The following is a 20,308-nucleotide window of genomic DNA, read 5'->3' on the forward strand; positions in this document are numbered from 1 at the left end:
GTTGAATTCAATTTGCTGATATTTTGTTGAGGATTTTTGCATCTACGTTCATCATGGATGTTGGCCTATAATTTTCTTTTCTTGAGGCATCCTTGTCTGGTTTTGATATCAGAGTAACACTGTCCTCATACAATGAATTTGGAAGCCCTTTTGTATTTTTTTGAAGAGTGCAAAAAGGACTGGTATTAATTCTTTTTTACAGGCTAGGTAGAATTCACCAGGGAAGCCATATGGTCCTGGACTTTTTGCTTATTGGAAGGTTTTGTTTTTTTTTTTTAATTTGGAAGGTTTCTTTATTACAGATTCAATCTCCTTAATAATAACCAGTCTGATCAGATTTTCTATTTCTTTGTGATCCAATCCTGGTAGGTTGTATGTTTCTAGGAATTTGCCCGTTTGTTCTAGGTTGTCCAATTTGTTGGCATATAATTTTCCATAGTAGTCTCTTATGATCCTTTGTATTTCTGTCCCAGTTATAACATCTTCCTTCATTTTTGGTTTATTTATTTGAGTCCTCTCTTTTTTTCTTGGTGAGTCTAGCTAAAGGTTTATCAGTTTTGCTTGTCTTTTCAAAAAAACCAGCTGTTCATTTCATTGATCTTTTCTGCTGTCTTTTTGGTCTCTCTTTCATTTATTTCCTCTCTGATCTTTATTATTTCCTTCCTTCTACTTGCTTTGGGTCTTCTTTTTTCTCGTTCTTTGAGATGTAGAGTTAGGTGGTTTATTTGAGCTTTTCCCTTGTTCCTTGAGGTAGGCATTTATCACTGGAACTTCTTTTCTTAGAACTGTTTTTGCTGCAGTCTGTAAGTTCTGGCATATCTTATTTCCATTTTCATTCATCTCAAGGTATATTTTTATTTCCCTTTTGGTTTCTTCTTTGACCCATTGGTTGTTCTGTAGCATGTTGTTTAATCTCCATGTAATTGTGACTTTTCCAGTTTTCTTGTGATTTCTAGTTCCATGCCCTTGTGGTCAGAAGATTCTTGAGATGATAGCAATTTTCTTAAACTTATTAAGTCTTGGAGCCCAACCTGTGATCTCTCCTGGAAAATTCTCCATGTGTGTTTGAGAAGAATGTGTGTTCTATAGTTTTTACATAGAATGTTCTGTATATGTCTGTCAGGTTCCTCTGGACTAACATGTCAGCCAACGTTTCCTTATTGACTTTCTGTCTGAAAGATCTAAACATTGATGTAAGTGTATTAAATCTCCATTTTATCTTATAGTTGTTTTCTTCTCCCTTTAGGTCTGCTAGAATTTGTTATATATACTTATGTGCTCCTCCTATGTTGGGTGCGTAAATATTTATAAATATATCCTCTTGTTGGATTGATCCCTTTATCATTATGTAGAGCCCTTCTTTCCCCTTTATTATAGTCATTGTTTTAAGGTCTATTCTGTTTGATACTAGAGCTACCCAAGATTTCTTTTGGTTTCCATGCACATGGAATATCTTCCCCATCCCTTCACTTTCAGTCTCTGTGTGTCCTTACGTCTGAAGTGAGTCTCCCTCCTGTAGGCAGTGTATAAGTGGGTCTTGGGTTTTTTTGTTGTTGTTGCTGTTTTTTAATCCATTCAGATACTCTGCATCTTCTTTAAAAATATTTATTTATTTATTTATTTGAGAGAGAGAGAGAGCAGGAGTGTGGGGTTGGGGGAGGCAAAGGAGAGAAGTAGGCTCTCTACTGAGCAGGGAGCCTGATGTGGGGCTCAGTCCGGGACTCTAGGATCATGACCTGAGCAGAAGGTTAATGACTAAGATGCTCAATGACTAAGCCACCCAGGCACCCCTACTCTGTGTCTCTTTATTGGAGAATTTAGTCCATTTACGTGGACATGAGTGTTGATAGGTATGTACTTATTGCCGTTTGCTCATTGTTTCCTGGCATCTTATAGTTCCTCTGTTCCTCTCTTTACTTCTTCCCTTCCTTTGTGACTTGATGATTTCCTGTAGTAGTGTGCTTGGATTTCTTTTTTCTTTTGTGTGTCTACCATAGATTTTTGCTCTCTGGTTACCATGAGGCATACATAAGACAACTTACACTTGTAGCAGTCTGTTTTAAGTTGATAACAACGGAAGTTTTAATGTATTCCAAAGCTTTACATTTTTACTCCCCCTCACACCCGTTTTATGTCTTCAATACCAGGAATTACATCTTTTTATCTTGTGTTTCCCTTAATAAATGATTGTAGCTATCCTTTACTACTTTGTCTTTTAACCTTCACTCCAGCTTTGTAAGTGACTAACCCACCACCTTTACAACAGTAGATTAATTCTGAATTTTGAGATTTAGACTTTCTTATGTTTTCCTGTTAGTAATTAGCACCCTCTTGTTTCAGCTTTAAAAAGTCCTTTTAACTATTCTTGTAAAGCTGGTCTGGTGGTGATGAATTCTTTCAGCTTTTGCTTGCCTAGAAAACTCTTTCTCTCTCCTTGCATTCTGAATGACAACTTTGCTGAGTAGACTATCCTTGGTTAGAAGCTTTTTTCTTCCAGTACTTTGAATACATGATGCCACTCCCTTCTGGCCTGCAGAGTTCTTGCTGAGAAAGCTGGTAAACGTTTTACAAGGGTTTCCTTGTACACAAGCGTTGTTTTTCTCCTGCTGCTTTTAAGATGGCCTCCTTGTTTTTTACTTTTTATTTTTTACTTGTTGGTCCCCTGGTCGTTCAGTAATTTCCTTATGCTATCTTAACTCCTTTTCACTCTTCCTGCTGTTCTGATCTGGTGAGTTCCACTGCTCCGTCTTAGAGTTTTCTGATCCTTTCTTCTACTTCATCTCGTCTGCTGCTGGGTCCCTTTTCTGTATTTTTCTTTTTTTAAAAAATTTATTTATTTGGCAGAGATCACAAGTAGGCAGAGGCAGGCAGAGAGAGAGGTGAAGCAGACTCCCTGCTAAACAGAGAGCCCGATGCGGGGCTCGATCCCAGGACCCTGAGATCATGACCTGAGCTGAAGGCAGAGGCTTTAACCCACTGAGCCACCCAGGTGCCCCTTCCATATTTTTCATTTCAGTTTTTATACTCCATAGTTCTGTGTCTTCTCTCTGGTACTTTCTTGTATTTTCTACCCTTTTATTGAAGTTCTCACTTTGTTCATCCCAGTCTTGGTGCACACCTTTATGACCATTATTGTGAACTCCTTAGCAGGTAAGTCACTTAACTCCACTTCATTTTGGTATTTTCCTGAAGTTTTATCTTGTACTTTCATTTGGAACATGTTCCTCTCTATGTTCATTTTCCTTGACTCTCTGTGTGTGGGTGTTTGTGTGTATGAGAAAGCAGCCCCTTTCCCTGCCTTGAAGGAGTGGCCTCATGGGGGAGATGAAGCTTATCGCTCAACCTTGCCCCAGCTCTTGGCTGTGTCTCAAACTTTAGTGATTATACAAATAGCCTACTTTTAGTGACTTGAAAAAATATTTTGAAGAGCTAAAAATTTCACCAACTTGGTGAAAGGCCTAAACCTACAGATTCAAGAAGTTGAACAAACTCCACATAGGAAAAAAAAAATCTATGTTGAGACATATTGTCATCAAAGGTCTGAAAACTAAACACAAAGCATCTGGAAAGCAGCTGGAGAGAAATGATGGAACACCTGCAAAGGAGCCACTCTTGGAACAGCAGATTTCTCACCTAAAACTGTGAAGGCCAGAGGTGACATTTTTGGAGCGCTGGAAGAAAATTTGAATTCTGAAAATCTGAACTCAATGTCCAGCAAAAATATCTTCCAGGAATTAAGAGGAAATAAAGAGATTCTCAGATGAAGGAAAACTAAGAGAATTTATCATTGGCAGGGTTACCTTTAAAAAATTACTAGAGGGGGCACCTGGGTGGCTCAGTGGGTTAAGCCTCTGCCTTCAGCTCAGGTCATGATCTCAGGGTCCTGGGATCGAGTCCTGCATCAGGCTCTCTGCTCGGCAGGGAGCTTGCTTAACCCCACCCCCACCGCCTGCGTCTTTGCCTACTTGTGATCTCTCTCTCTGTCAAATAAATTTTAAAAAAATCTTTAAAAATAAATAAATAAATAAACAAACAAATAAATAAATAATTACTAGAGGAAGTTCTCCAAATAGAAAGAAATTTATAACAGAAAGAGGCCTGAAACTTCAGGAAGTTGGAAAGAACAATAGAGTGATATAGGGCTCCATGTATGTAAAGGAAATAGTTAAGACTATTCTATTTTAGGAGGGAGGATGAAGACCTAAACGGAAGTAGGTTTTCTACACCTCACTGGAAGTGATAAAATTTTGATACCAGTAGATTGTGGTAAGTTACATAGGCATTTTGTAATATACCATTAAAAAAACCTACATAGTAAGATACACTAAGAAAGTATGGATTGGGGGAAAAAAGCAAATTATAAAGGTTAAAATAACCAACAAGTAGGCGAGAAACAGGAAACAGAAAAACAAGAAACAGGGACCAAACAGAAGACAAATAATAAAATGTCAGCCTTGGGCCCTGACACATCAATAATTACTTTAAATGGTCTAAAAATATTAATTAAAACACTGAGATTGAAAGAATGGATTAAAACACACACACACACACACACACACACACACGCACACACATGCACACACACACTACCCAGCTATATGCCGCCTACAGGAAAACCACTTGAAATATAACTATATATATAAGATGAAAGTAAAAGAATGGTAAAAGATATACTATGCAACCACTGGCTTTTAAAACTCATAGATATATATTTTTTAAGATTTTATTTATTTATTTGACACAGAGAGAGAGAGAGGTCACAAGTAGGCAGAGAGGCAGGCAGTGAGAGAGGGGGAAGCAGGCTCCCTGCCAAGCAGGGAGCCCACTGCGGGGCTCGATCCCAGGACCCTGAGACCATGACCTGAGCAGAAGGCAGAGGCTTAACCCACTGAGCCACCCAGGTGCCCCAAAATGCGTGGATATATTAATACCGTATAACGCACACTGCAGACAGAAGATGATCCTCAGACACAAAAAGAGACAATCCTAAAAGTGAGGTCAGCAAGGTTGCCGTGAACAAGCCCAACACCAAAATCAATCACATTATTACACACTAGCAACAAACAGGGAAGCTGACATTTAAAACAGCGCCACTCAAAATTGCTAAAAAGACAAAAAGGAATAGGTATAAATCTAACAGAACCAGTACAGAATCTATATGCTGAACATTGAAAAATGCTCATAGAAAATAAGATACTCAGAGAACTGGAACAGCATACCGTGTTCATGACTTGGAAGAGTCAAGAGTGGTGTCTGGGGATGCCTGGGTGACTCAGTGGGTTAAGCCTCTGCCTTCGGCTCAGGTCATGATCTCAGGGTCCTGGGATTGAGTCCCGCATTGGGCTCTCTGCTCGGCAGGGAGCCTGCTTCCCTTCCTCTCTCTCTGCCTGCCTCTCTGCCTACTTGTGATCTCTTTCTCTCTGTCAAATGGATTAATAAAATTAAAAAAAAAAAAAGAGTGGTGTCTGTTCTCCCTGAATTTATTGGTAGGTTTGTTAGAATTTCTATTAAAATCCTACTAAGATTTTTAAAATAGATATGAACAAGCTTATTCTAGAATTTATATGCAAAGGCAAAGGCACTTGAATAGTTGAAATAATTTTGAAGGAGAGTGAAGTGGGAGGAGCCACTGTGCTCAGTGTCCAGATCACCTTACAGCTTCAGCACTTGGGACAGCGCAGTGCTGGTGGAGAGAGAAACACAGAATGGGGAGCCCAGAAAGAGACCCTCGCGGTACAGCTGCTGGATTTTCACGAAGGGGCAAAAGTCATCTGATAGAAGCATGATAGTCTCTCCAACAAGTAGTATGAGAGAAACTGGACGTCTACAGGCAAAAACCCAACGGCCAAAGGACCTTTGACCTAAACTTCACATCTTCTATAAAAGCGAATTCAAAATGGGCTATGGGCTTAAATGTAAAAAAAAAAGTAAAACTATAAATCCATTAAAATAAAATGTAAAGAACGTGTTCAGGACCCAAGGCCAGGCAAGAGTTCTTAAATATGATACCGAAAGCCTAAAGTAAAAAAAAAAAAATACATAATTTCAACAAATTAAAAACTTTTGTTTTTAATTTAGAAGATCCTTTTAAGAGGTAGAAAAGACGAGACGAGCTGCAGACGGGAGAGAATGTTTGCAAACCACATATTTGACAGAAGTCTTGTATCTAGAAAGCACAAAGAACTGTCAAAACTCAGCAGTAAAGACAAAGAAAAAATTCCTAAAATGGGTAAAAGATAAGGAAGTATTTCTTCAGAGAAGAGATACTGATGGACAAGTAGACACATAAGATATTCAACAACACTGGACATCAGAGAAATAGAAATCAAAAAGCACAATGAGATGTCACCAGATAGCTATGAGATCAACCAAAATAAAACTAAAAACAACAACAACAACAACAACAACTGTCAGCGAGGGTGTGGAGAAATTACATCTCGGGAATCTAAAAGGGGAATGTAAAATGGTGCAGCCATGCTGGAAAACAGGTGAGCAGTTCCTGACGGGAACCAGGCACTTCCCACACAGCCTGGCAATTGCCCTCCTGAGCATTTATCCCAGAGAAATGAAAGTTTCAGTTCACACCAAAGCCTGTATGCAGATTTTCGTAGCAGCTTTATTTGTAATAGCCCCAAATCAGAAACGACCCAAATGTCCTTCAAGAGGCGAATGGTCAAACGGTGCATGTCATTTATACAACGGAATATTACTCAGCAATAAGAAGGAACATACCAGATACATGCGTGAACCCAACAGATCTCAAAGGCCTATGCTCAGTGAAAGAACCAATATCCAAAGGTTACATAGTGTCTGATCCCATTTATAGAACATTCTAAAAAGGACAGAGATGAACAGATTAGTGGGACCAGGGGACAGGGATGGAGCTGGAGGCATGGGGGAGAAGTGTGGGAGTGGTTTTGTGTCTTGACCGTGGTGGCGTTTACACAAAGCCGTATACCCTGGACACATCTGCAGACCACACACGCGCATGAGTGCATGTGAAGGCTGGTGAATGCTGGGTAAGATCTGTAGCCTGGTAAACACAGTTGTACCCACAGACTAGACACCTTCCTGCTTTCAGTGCTGTACTACAGTTAGATCTTAGCGTCGGGGAGTGGGGGAGCTCGGAGACTATGTGCTCTTTCTGATGGCCCTATGATTATTTCATATTGAAAAAACTGAAACACAAAAAACCTCCCAGAAAGAACAAAAAGGCCATGCAGTGGAGTGAGACAAGGTGCCGTGGGTGTGCGGTGACCGAAGGAGATCTCCCTCGAGACCCCACGTTTACTCCTGCCCCTGCCTCATTCCAGGTACCACCCAGTCTGCCGAGCAGGTAGGTGAGCTGTCCATGATACTAGTGAAGAGCAGCCATTCCATGAAGCAATAAGCCTCATTCCTTCCTCAACCACTATTGTCAATCCCCCCCACCCCCCAACACACACACACACATCATCAGTGCCTTTACTAGATCCTGCAAACATCCTGGTGTGGCTCCTGTCTCTATGTGCCACATCCTTCACCCTCTCAAGGAGAATGGAGGCTCCAGAGGGAGGTAGGCAGTACAGAAAGCAAGGACACGTTCCTTGGCACAGTCGGTGGTAGATGGTGTGTAAACCCCAAGCCTGCTGCATTTGTAGAGAAGAGGAACTAGAAAGACACCACCAAAATGTGACCTATGGCTTATCTTGGGGTGGTGAGACGGTGACTGCTCTTTTCTTCTTTATGGTTAACTCTCTTCTAAAGTTTATGTAGTAAAAGGATTACTTTGGAGATAAGAAAAAATCAATAGAGGTGATTGTTCTAGAAACTGCCATCGTGGGGCCCCTATAGCTCGACTCTCATCTCTTTATGCTTGCAAGGCGGGCCATCCCAGCCTGGGGGTCCCAGCAGTCCCCGGCCCCACACTGCCCCAGCCGCTGACCTCCCACTGGGTACTACCTGCCCCTTGGGGCAGGGTGGGTCCATGCTTGTCTCCCAGAGCCTGTTTGTCCTTTGGGGTCTTGGCCTCCCCAAGAATCTCCCCCAGTACGAGGCACTGACAGTCTCCTCCTCTATGCCCCACTGGCGCTCCGTCACTGCTGCTGGCTGGCTGGTCAGCGGCTGCCTCTCCCATTCACCCCCTCCCTTCCCTACGTCCTTCTCTGCTGCCTCCTTGACTGATGAGTATGGACCTCATCCCTGGGCTCTCTGAGTCCTGGGGTTCTGGCTGTTCAGCCAAGGGGAGCCCTGCCAGGGAAGGGAGGAGCGTGGGGTGGACACACGGGCTCCTGCTCCCTCCTTGGAGTCAGCTCAGGCTGGTGGTCGTCTGCTGGAGGCCCCTCTCCAGGGTGCTGGGTCTCTGACAATGGTTTGTCCCGTGACTTCTCCCTTATCCCGATGGGCCACCATGAGCCGCCCACATGGCTGTTGCTAGCCTGCGTGGGTCCCCTATCCCCTCTCTCTGGGAAGCGTCCCTTTGTAGGCAACCCCCCTTGAATTTCTCTGCGATGTGTTGTCACCTCTTTCCTGTGGGCGCAGTGACTGAGTCACTCTCAAAGGAGGGGACAGTTGTCGTTGACGTCTCTGGCATCCCAGTACACAGTAGGCGCTCTGTAATTGCAGTTTGAATGAAAGAATGTGTGAAACCTGAGGAATACCCGTCTTGGATTTGCTGCTCCCTGTGCTCTGAGGTCTGTCCTGGGGAGGGCAGACACATGCTGCTGGACCCCACATCTGGCACCTGTGCGCGGATGGACCTAACTCTTCAGCCCTCCCTGCATCCGTGTCTCCTGCGTCCGTGTCAGCTGCCTCCCTGTCCCTCACCAGCCGCCCCAGGGACACAGGCAGGCTGAGCGAGAGCCAGAGCGCCAACCCCCTGGCGGTGTGAGCAATAATGCACCGGGGTTGTTTGCAATGCAGTGTTATCGTGCCTGCGGATACTTGGTGAATAACCAGTCCAGTCCCACGTGCCATTTGCCTGTCCCCGTGACCCTGAGTGGTGGGGGAGGGGCAGGCGTCAGCATTTCTGCTGGGGTGCACAGAGGTCAGCAGCGTGCTGTGGTCCCATGGTCCTGAGTGGCAGAACCTGGGTTTGGGCGTCTGCTTTTGGCCTTTGAACCCTGTCACCTGACGGACCAAGAGCTGCCCTTCGGGGCTGCCTTGGGGACGCAGAGTGCCAATCCCAGACAAAGGCAGGGTGTACCTTATAGGTCTTTAGCCTGCACTCAGAGCTCAGGACACCCACCTCTCCTGATGTTGTAGCCTCCAACCCCCTCCTCACTACGATTCCCTTATCCAGACCAAACACCACCCCTTCCAGGAAGCCTTCCAGGTTCTTCCTATGTGGGGGTTCCCCACTTTCATTGGCCTCCTAGGTCTCGTGCCACCCTGAGCTGGGTCACCTGCCTCTGCCTCAGGTGCCCTGATGGCAGTGAACTCCTCAAGGGTGGGGGCAGGGCCCAACAGTGCCCGGCACGGAGCTCTGTACACATTAGGTGCTTAATAAATGTTTGTCTCTCCCATCCCATGCTGTCGCCTCTTGTTGATGTCACTACCTCTTTCAAATAAGGGCATGGTGACATACACATCTGTGTCTCGGAATGGGCCTGGCGTTGGGCATCCAACTGCCTCTGTAGGGCCCTGGCTGTTCCCGGTAGGGTCTGTGTTTCTGGAACAGACTTCTTGGCTGCTCCGGACACCACGCCTGCCTCCCCCTTTCTGTGTGTCCCTCCCCCAAGGCCCCTGCCCCGTGGTAGTGCTCCTGGTGGTGACGTGTCCCTCTTACACACCTGGCCTATCTGGCCAGCCGCCGTGCCTGCCCAGGGCGCGCACCTCTCTTCTGTGCCGGTTGTACTCCAAACCCCTATAAATAGCCAATTTTATCTCCTCGGTGACAGCGAGCAGCTGGCTGAGAGGCCTGGCCCCACTTCTGTCCCCTGGCCAGGACTGTCCCACGTCACTCTGTGACCTTGGGCCAGGCAGTCCTCTCTCTGGGTCTCCCCCACTCCATTCCTGCCCCTGGTGCCCTGCGCCCCCTCACCCATCACCAGGCTCCCTGCACTGTCCTCCCAGGACCCTATGGCAGAGACTGAGAAGCTGCCTGGGGCTGGGGAAGCCTGGGCCTGTCAGGGCAAGCAGGGAGCAGGAGGCATACCTAGTCCTTGGAGATGACCCGTTCTGGAGGGGCTCCAATCATGGGGACCAGTCAGGATCATATGCTCCACACAAGCCTCATACACAGGCCCTCAACGGGGTATGCTGATGTAGAGGTCAGGAGCAGGTAGGGGGCAGACTGGGCCTGTCCACAGTGCTGTGTGGCCACTAGGGCCGAGGCTGGGGTGGGAGCTGGGCCCTGTGGGAAGCCACTGGTTTCCCCTCAGTCCCAAGGAGGGACCTAAAGCTGGAAGGAGCTGACAGAGGGGTGAGCTCCCTGTCCCTGGAGGTATACAAGCAGAGGCTGCTGATCTTAGAGCTGTTTCCAGCCCTGAGTCCTTTCCTACTGACTTGCCAGATTCTGAAAACCCACTTGCACCCCTCTGCTCCCTGCCCCAATGTCTCCCAGGGTCCCTGCTGCCTCTGGGATCCAGCACCTTCTCCCACCAATGCCCAATCGGGTCTTCCTCAGTTGAGTCTGGGTTTGCCCTTGGCAGAGAGGGTGAGGCCTTAGGAAGGAACAGGGAGGGCCTGGGGTGGCCAGGCCAGCAGCGCTGGGGAGATGGGGTGAGGCTGGTAGGCCAGACTCAGGGCCAGCAGAGGAAGGGAGGGAGTCCCTGCAGGGCCCTGGCCACCCACTCCCTGCGGGAAGGTGGCTCTGCTGGACCCAGGACTGGGGCCAGGCATGAGGGAGACTCTGGCCTCTGTAGCAAAGACCACTGGCACTGGCCATGGACGGGGGCTTTGCTTTGGAGTTTGGACAGTCTGGAATGGTTCATACATTCCCAACTGCTTACTAACTCCAGATCTGGGGCCACACCGGGGAGGGCGAGGTGCCCGTGCAGCGAGCTGTCCATGGGTCTGGCCACGGGGCTTAGGCTGGCCCACCCCCGACTCTGACTCACCTGCCAGTCCTCTCCAGCTCACCCCCACTCACCAGCAAAGCCGCGTCAGCCACCCATCACCTCTGGCCACCCACTCATGCCCACGCATCACAGACACGTGGCCCTAGCTCCTTTCTGCTCTGTCCACACTGCCTCTGCCCCCTCTCCAACCTAGCGTGGGCTCTCGTGTGCCCCCCGCTCTTGGTCTTCACGGATCACCTATTCTCCTGGGAGGAGGGCTTAGTGATGACCCTGCTTGTAACCCCAGAGCCCCAGCCCAAGGCCAAAATCAATAAAACCCCCACTAAACAGCACATAAAACAAACCCAAATCATTCCCTAAATCCCCAGAGTAAAAACCCAGTACAAGCATTTGGGTTTTTCCCTTTGCAGATTTTTTTTTTTTTTAGTAGACATAGTCTCTTTCTCGTTTTACAGCAAACATTGCAAATATAGAAATATTTTTCTGTACAACGGGAGGACGACAGCGTACAGTGGGGACGAGGACAGGGCACATACGCCCAGCCTGCGCCCCTTCCAGCCACACCCCAGGCACAGCCCTCCCCAGTGCCCCTCGTGCCCCGCAGGGCTCCGGGCAGGTCCTGGAGGCCACCCGGCTGCCTCGCTTGCTCTGTCCCTCTTTGGTGGCCTCTGGAGTTGGCAGCAAAGAAATGGACCGGGGAGAGGATCCACAGGGATCCACAGCAAACCTGGGCGAGGCAGTCGTGGGAGGAGCCAGGTGGCCACTCTGTGTCTAGCGTTTTATGTCTTTAAGAGAACTTTACTTTTATTATTTTTGTTTAAAAAAGGAAGAAAATAAAGACAGAGTAAGACCAAGAAGGCAGAGAAGAATCCAAGAGGAAAGAGAATGAAAAAAGTCCCCTCCCCCACCCCCATCCCCAGACACAGTTTTCTCAAGTCCCTTGTGTGTGTGCGTGTGTGTGTGTGTGTGTGTGGGTGTGTGGAAGCCACGGCTCATTCTCTGTTGGGACCGGCAGCGCCCCCTCCCTGCACTCTCTGTGGGCCCCAGGCTTCCACACTGGCTGCATGCGTGTCTGTGTGCGTGTGTATGTGCACGCATCTGTGTGCACGTGTGTCTCTGTGTGTGGGCGTGTCTGCATGTGTGCACCTGTGTGAGCATGTCTGTGTGCACGCATGCACGTGTCTCCCTGTGAGCATGTCTGTGTGCACGTGTCTCTGTGTGTGTCTATACGTGTGTACGTGTGTGGCGCGTTGCATGGGAGTCTCTGGGTTACGATAGCTGCAGTGGGTCTTGTGTCCTTTTTGGTCCCGTGGGCGTCACGAGTCCCGGGGAAGGTGCAGGGCGGGCGCGGGCCGTGGGCTCAGGACTTGTGCTGGGCCGACACACCCTTCCAGTAGTCCAGGATGTCGTGCAGGTCCTCGTCTTTGGCGAACTGAACCTTCTTGCGCAGGGCGTGGCCGGCCGCCATGAACTCCTCGTGGTCCTTGTGGCGCCGGCGGCTCAGTCTGAGACGCTCCCAGATGCTCTGGGAGGCCCTGCAGGCATACTCGGGGCTGGAGGAGTAGCTCAGGTTGTGGTACTGCGGGGACAGTGGCGAGTAGGCCAGCTCGCGGGGCCGCGGCCGGGTCAGTGGCTCCAGGATGGATGCCTTGCGGCCGCCCAGGCTCTCATGGGGCGGGGGTGCGGGGGGCGCGGGGGGCTCGGCCGGGTGGGAGCCGGGGTACGAGTGCCGGTGCTCGCCATAGTGGCGGCCTTTCTCGGCCTCGGCCCGCAGCACGGCGGCCGCGGGCGTCACAGTGAGGATGGCGTCGGTGGCAGGGGAGCTCTTCTCAATGTACTTGGCCTCGGCAGCTGCGGCCTTGTGGGCACCGGCGGCCTCGGCACGGAAGGCTCGTGGGCTGCGTGCGGAGCCACTGGACGAGGAGCTGGCACGTGGCGGGCCGGTGGCCGCCTCCACGCTGTGGTGCCGCTGCAGGCCGTGGCCAAAGGCGTCCTTGTAGACGGGCGCCAGGAAGCCGTGCTTGCCGGCCAGCGGCTCCGACAGCAGCACCAGCTGCGGCTCGGCCGCAGACACGGCCCCGGCCCCGGCCTTGCCGCCCTGGAAGGAGGTGGCCTCAGACTTGAGCGCGTCGATGCAGTTGTTGATGATCTGGTTGACCTTGTCCACCTCCTTGGCGATGGTGGAGATCTCGGCCACCGAGCTCTGGCTGTCGGGGCCGGGCCGGCCCAGCTCGCAGTCCCTGCGCTCCGCGGGCTCACCCGTGCGCACCTCCATGTAGCTGCCCTTGCTGGCCTTGGGCGTCTCGCCGCTCTCTGCCAGCTTGTACGGCTCCATCTCGCCGGCCGCCAGGTACGGGATGCGGGTCGTGGCCTCGGGGCCCAGCAGCGGGCCCTGGGACAGTGGGGCCAGGCCAGGGGCCTCTAGCTCGGGCCCATACTTGAGCTCGATGATGGTCTTCTTGAGGCTGCCGGCCGCGGCCGCCTTCTTGTGCTTTTCCTCCTGGCGCCTCCGCCGGCGCAGGCAGTAGTAGACGGCGCCCAGCACCAGCACCATGCCGAACAGGCAGCCCAGGATGGTCATGATGTAGTGCGTGGCCGTGGATGGGCTGGGCACGGGGCCGGGCGGCCCGGGCGGCTTGGGCAGGCCAATGGTGAGGCAGGTGTGGTTGTGGTGCAGGCCTGAGCTGGTGGACACCACGCAGTAGGTGTAGTTGGTGAGCGTGTACAGGTTGGTCAGGCGGATCTCCTCCTGCGGCTTGGTCAGCCGGGACACGGTGGACGAGCGGCTGTTGTTGAAATGCTCCAGCGTGTACATGCGCGTGAACGGGCTGGGCAGCTGCACCGTGATGGTGGCCGAGTTCTGCGTCAGCTGCTTGACCTTGAGGAGGGGCCGCGCCTCGGCCTGCGGGGCCAGCGTGGGCAGCGCCACCAGCGGCGTGGTGCCGTCGCCAGAGAAGCAGTCCTCATCGGCGCAGGGGGCCTCACTGGGCTCTGGGGGTGGCGGGGGTGGGGGCGGTGGGGGCGCACGGCCCGGGGGCAGGCGTCCTGGTACAGGGGGCGGCTCGGCCACATAGGCGCCATCGGTGCACACGGACTGCAGCTTGGTGAGGATGCTGCGCTGGCCGTGGCGGCCCTGGCCCAGCAGGAAGTAGCCGGCGTAGAGCGGCGGCGACTCACACTGCACGCGGTCGTGGGCATGTGTGGCGTTGGCGAAGGCAGCCAGCCAGCGCAGGAAGCCCAGGAGCTCGCAGGAGCAGTAGAAGGGGTTGCTGTAGAGCTCACACACGGACAGGCGGGCCAAGCCGGCGAAGGTGGTGCCGTGCAGCCGCTGGATACGGTTCATGGACAGGTCGACGTTGACGACGTTGGGGCACTCCCAGAAGGCGCCGGGCGTGACCACCTCAATGAGGTTGGCCTGCAGGTACAGGTACTCGAGCTTGGCCAGCCCGCGCAGCACGCCCTCCGTCAGGTTCCGCAGCCGGTTGTAGCCCAGCTGCAGCACCTGCAGGTTGAACTGGCCCGAGAAGGCGCCGTCCTCGATGTAGCCGATCTCGTTCTTGGTGAGGTTGAGGTACGTGAGGTTGCCGAAGCGGCTCAGCGAGGCGTAGTGCACACTGCGGATCCGGTTCTCGTTCAGCCGCAAGTCCACGATGGTGCTGTTAATCTGTTGCGGGATGGCCTCATAGGGTGGCTGGTTCTGGCTGCAGATGGCCAGCCACACGAAGCCCTTGTCGCCCTCGATCAGCCAGCAGTCTCCGCGGGCCAGGCCGCCCGCGTGCAGCAGGATGGCGGCCGCCACGCACGCCCATAGCGCGCCCCAAAGGCACCCGGCCATGGGGACGGCCTCCGTGGGACAGCCCGCGCTGCCTGCCCAGGGGGACCGGCCGGGAGACCCCGGAGGAACCAAAGGGGCCGGCGCTCGCGCTCAGGGGTGTCCTGTCCCAGGCCGCATGCTGGCGTTGCGTGGGCGCTGGGAGCCGGCTGCCACCCTCAGTGCCGCAGGCCCCCGGTCATGTGCCTATGTCCTGCCGAGGCCGTGGTCGCCTTCCCCATCGGCCCGGGCGTCTGGACAGCTCCGCCCTGCACCTCCAGCTCCACGGTCCTGTGGCAAGACAGAAGAGGGGAGAGCCGTCAGGAGGGGCTGGGGTTCCGGCAGGCCCCACCGCGGAGGAGCAAGGCCCCGTCGGGCTGCCTGGTCAAACTAGAAGGCATGTTGGGGGAGCCTGTGGTCCTGCGGGACAATGTTGGGTACCAGAAGGGTGAGGTCAGGTTGTGCCTCGAGAGAGGGGAGTGAAGGGAAGCCCCCATCCCAAGCCCTCCCCGGCCCCCAGCCCCATTTCCTCCCAGAGGCAACAAAACCCCACCTGCTGGGCCAGGCCCCAGAGACTCAAGGACTACGGGTCTGGGGCAGGCAGGGCCACTCGAGGGACAGTTGGGAATCAGGGACGTCCTCTCCCTGGAGGGCCCGGCCAGCCTCATAGCCGGCTGCTGAGGGTGCTTGGAGCCCTGGCCCAAGGGTCCTCAGCCCCAGCACACAAATCCCTCCAGAGCCTCAGGGCGCCTCCGGCTCCCCTGCAGGGAGGCCCAGAGAGGCAGCCAGCCCCAGGGACGGCCAGGTTCGGGGCCTGAGCCCTCCCGCACTGGGTCGGGGCACATCACACTCCTCTGACCCTAAGGTTCCCCAAATTAGACTGTTGGATGGTCTCAGGGGAACAGAGGCTGCCACCACCCCCTTGTGGGTGGATCCCGGCAGAAAGGCTGGGAAGGGAGGAATGACTGCCAAGAAGCACCCACACCCCTGCCCGGGGCCTAGGAAAGGCCCGACCCCTCCCAGCTCTGCCAGCCGGCTCCTGAGACACAGCGCGAGTGGACAGCCGCCGGCCCCTGCGCAGCCCCAGGATGGGACCATTCTTCCTGGGTCAGGCTGGGGAGCCCACGCACAGGGAGTTGGGGCTGGACACAGCAGCTCCCGCCAACGCCCGCCCCGGCCACAGGAGGACCTCTGGTCTGCGGGACCCGCCCTCTGCCCCCCACCGCAGGTCTCCTGCGGGACAGACGAGCAGGCGTGCCTTTCCTCGTTAACATCTGGATTTATAGCCGGCCTCTGTCACCGCTCTGTGGCCTGGCGGGCGGCCAGCTGAGTGTATTTCACGGATATTGACGTTTGCAACTAGTCTGCACTGAGGCAGCTTAAATTAGGGAACAAAATATAATGATGTGAAATGGATTTTCTTCCCCTTCGGAAACTTCATAGAGCACTGTTTTGATCTGGCTCCTGGGGAGGAGAGTGACTGGCAGATGGGGGCCAGATGGGACGGGGTGGGACCTGGGGCGAGGTCCTCCCGGCCAGCCTGTGGCTGTCTGACTTCCTGCAAAGCACGGGGCCTCCCCTGGCCGGTGGGACAGGGAGGGAGCCTGTCCGGGGGGACACTGGGGTCCCCACATAGTGTCCCTGGGGAGGACGGAGGGCATCTCCAGTACTTGCCCCTGCCCCTCCACCAGGGGCCCCACGGTGTGGGTAAGGCAGATGGGGGCAGCGGGGTCAGGCCGGCTCCCACTGGCGAAAGCAGGTGCGTAGAGCCTGTCTAGGAAGTGCGGCGTCTCAGCAATGCTGATTGTAATCACCTTTAATCTCTTGCTCAAAATAACCCAAAGTCAAGTTAAGGAGGATTACAGGGGCCTGAAGAAGCCTTATCACAGGCAGACGCCAGTGGAGGAGGGATGGCCCCCAGGCTACCGGCCTCTCACTGCTCCCCCCAACCCCCTGCCAGGGCCGCTGGGCCCCTTGGCAGCTCTGGGGAGCAGCATGCACACATGGGTCTGTGTGCGGCGAGGGAGGTGGTGGGGGGAGGGGGGTTCACCCCGCAGGCAGGCTCCCACACGTGGGAGCTGGGGTCTGCATGTGTGAGGGTGAGGCTGTACAAACACGCGTCTTGGGACCCATGTTAGCACCCGTGCACGCAGACAGGGGTGCCTTTGGGAGAACACTAGGCTCCAAGGAAGCCTGCCCACGTGGTGGGTGTGAGGCCCACCCAGCCCCACCCTCCCCAGGGTGCACATCCAGGAACGTAGCATCTTGGGACGGGCATGTGGTTCTGGGGACCCGTCTTATTTCCCCTGTGAACCGCCCCCTCCCCCGGAGCTGCCTCCACCAGGCCAGCCGTGTGACGAGGGAGACAGAGCTGGCCCCCCTGCCCTGAGGACAGGGCACGTCCCCACCTCGGGCGCTCCCTCTGGCCTGGCAGTGTCCTGCTCTCACTTTCGTGTGCCATGCCTGCCCCCAGAGCCTGGGCTGCGTGGGGATGGGCGGCCTCAGGGGGAGGGACATGCTAGGAGTCTGGGTGTGACCCTCCTGGCTGGTCCGCTCTGCCCCTCTTATAGCCCCCAAGACCTGGCCTGAGAGGGACGCCAGGATTCTCCTTCCACAGCTCACTGTGCAGATGGGACATGGAGACCTGTCTGAGGTCCCAGCGCGAGTGGCCCTGTCCTCCTCCCGTTAGGGCTGGGCACCCGCACCTGCAGGCACCTCGTCCCTCCAGGAGGCCCCTCGGCTGCAGGGATTGGGCTTCCCAAGCGGAAACAGATGCCCAGGGAAATGGCCAGATCGGCTAGGAGGGCTCTGCTCAGGTGGCCTGCCGTGCCCCCTCCTCCTGGACTCACTCGCTCACCGCCCATCATCGGTAATGGGCCCCAGCACCAGCCCCGCCCCCGCCTCTCTCTCTCTCTCTCTCTCTCTCTCTCACACACACACACACACACACACACACACACACACACACACGTCCTCCATGCCTGGCTGGTCACTCGTGAAACAGACGTACCCATATGTGTGGGAGCCACAGGCCTTTGTCACAGCAGCCCCCACCTGCCCCTGCCGCCCGCACCCCTGCAGGCCGGGGGTCCCTCTGCCGGGGTCCCTCTGCCAGCACCTCTCCCTCTGCACCATCTCTGCCAGCTCATGGTGCCCCATGCGGCCGCTGGTCGCTCGACCTGTACTGTAGTCCTGGCCAGCGTAGTTCTACAACATTCCACAGAAGCACCTTGACCAGAACACCAGCGACCCGTCTTGCCGGCCCTGGGGGCATACTGTTTCCATGTCCCCCAGCCCCACAGCAGCCCCTTCCTGGAGCGCCTTCTGCTCCAGGTCTCGGAGCAGCCGCCCCTCCCGTCCGGTCCCCTCCACAGCCCCCGAGGCCAGGCTCCAGCCTCAGCGGTCGCCTCCTCCGCTTACTTCCCCGAGGGGGTCTCAGCACCCCTCAGGCTCACGGACAGCTCCCCCTGTGAGCTCGTGCCCCACCTCCCCCCCCCCATTCCTCAAACCCCACACCAGTGCACCATCCTCGAGCACGCTCTCCCCTCTCTCCCCACATGCAGCCCAGAAGCAAAAGCATCCCCCCCCACCTCCCTGGGTCTCTGGGGTCGTCTCCTGGCCCCTGCCGCCAAGGCCACGCTGGTCCAAGCCACCGCCCCCTCTGGCTGGGCTCCCACCTCGTCTCCTGCTGCCCACAATCCACCCTCCCCACCGCAGCCACGGGAACCGGTGGGACCTTGGAGCACGGTCATGGGATCCTGCCACTCCGCCATCCCCGCCCACAACCCGGGATGACATCCGTTCTTCCAGGAGGGAGCAGAGGAAAACCCAGGCTCCACCGGGACCTACCAGGCCTCGCCTGCTGGGGCCCCATCCATCCGCCGCCTCCCCCCCCACCCCGTGTGCACCACCCCCGTCCTTCTGGCTTCAGGGCCTGGTCCCTCCCCGCAAAGCAAGAGCTTCGGATCCTAGAGCCGACAGCTCCCCCATCGGAATAGCACCCCTTCTGAGCCCCTGCCCGGTACTTGCTTATTTACTTGGAGTCACTGCTGGTTCCCTCCCCGCCCCCCAGGGTCACAAGCCCCAGTGCCCAGACCCCACGTCCCACCGGCTGGGACGCCCCCCCCCCCCCGCCCAGAGCGTCAGCTGACATGCAGGAGGAGTTGTATGGGGTAAGGCACCGGCTGTCAGCTCTGTTTTCTCATCTGTGAAATGGGAGCCAAACATGCCGCCTTCCCCAGGGCCCGTGGGAGGGAGATGCCCCCCACCCTGCTCTGCAGGGATCCAGACCACCCCACGTCACTGTGGGCCACATCACCCCGAGCCGCCTCTGACCTGCGGGTTCAGACACATCCAGCGGGATGAGAAACGCATGTCTGTCTCATGTCCTCACTTTGCAAAAAACACCCCACTGCCCCCAGCAGTTTCTCCGTGCGCACCTCCCCCGATGGACAGAGACCCCTGAGCACGTCCCCTCAGCCCCAGGAATCTTACTGGACACCTGCCCCCTCCCTTCACGGACGCCTCACACTGGTGCCTGCAAGGCCCTGTGACAGAGACCCCACACCTCAGAAGGACAGACAGGCCAGGTATAGCCTGGCACGTCTCAGAGGGACGGGGCATGAGTTCTGGCCCTGACCAGAACCGCCTCGGGGCCAGTCCCTGCTCACCTCCCTTCTGCCCTCAGTCAGTGGGCATGGAGCCTGGGGCCCCCTCGTGTCCCAGCAGAGACCAGAAGCCCCCCGGCCCCAGGTGGTGCCCTGCACAGTTGGCGATCACATACACACGACAGCCAGCCTTCTGTGTGTCTGCACATGTGTACACGGACCTGTATGCCAACCTGTATCCGCGGCCCCACGCCTGTCTGCACATGCATGTTCACATGTGCCTGGGGGGGATCTGACAGTGGTCACTGAAGTGGACTGTCCTGAGGTCATCAGACACCAGTGGGGAGGGACAAGAGAGACAGTACGCCCTGAAAAGGGGCTCCCCTCCCAGCCGTCATCACCATGACCATCGGGACAAGCCCCAGAGCCATCACCTCATTAAGCCTCATCACTGCCCTCCGCAGGGACAGGGGACAGCCACAGTGCCCTCTGTGGCCCAGGAGAAAGGACCGGCTAGGGAGCCTCAGCTAGTCAGGCAGGACTCAGGCCACCTGAGCTGCTCAGCCACTGACCCCACAGGTCCCTGTGGAGGGTCCCCCGGTGCCCAGGAAAGGGGGCAGACGGAGCCCCTGGCTGCCCAGGGGGTGTCTGGCCCCACCCAGGACTGCAGCGGGGGGAGGTGCTCACGGGGCCACCCAGGGACGGGCCTGTTGGGGGGGTGGAATGCAGATGGCAGGGGTGACCAGCGTTCCCCAGCCCCTGGGTGTGCAGAGCTGGGGGCTTGGATGGAACCCCAAGAACGCAGAGGGGGAGGGCGGATTCCCTATAAATGTGCTCGGCTGTTAGAGGGGCGCTCTGGGGGACTCCGCGGTGGATGCCTGGTGCAGAGC

General features: G+C 54.8%; 1 protein-coding gene across 4 annotated transcripts in view; it reads right to left on the minus strand.

The window, feature by feature from the left end:
- Window positions 1-11,409: 11,409 nt before the first annotated feature.
- Window positions 11,410-20,308, minus strand: part of ELFN1 (extracellular leucine rich repeat and fibronectin type III domain containing 1) — a 69,019-nt gene continuing 60,120 nt past the window's right edge. For all 4 annotated transcript variants that reach the window (XM_080830479.1, XM_080830482.1, XM_080830481.1 and 1 more), the window contains exon 3: window positions 11,410-15,102. In XM_080830479.1, the coding sequence (XP_080686605.1) occupies window positions 12,361-14,835 (2,475 nt within the window). In that variant the 5' untranslated portion in view covers window positions 14,836-15,102 and the 3' untranslated portion in view covers window positions 11,410-12,360. The remainder of the gene's footprint in view (window positions 15,103-20,308) is intronic.

Source organism: Martes martes (genome assembly GCF_963455335.1).
Source record: "Martes martes genome assembly, chromosome: 18".
Classification (NCBI taxonomy): Eukaryota; Metazoa; Chordata; class Mammalia; order Carnivora; family Mustelidae; genus Martes; species Martes martes.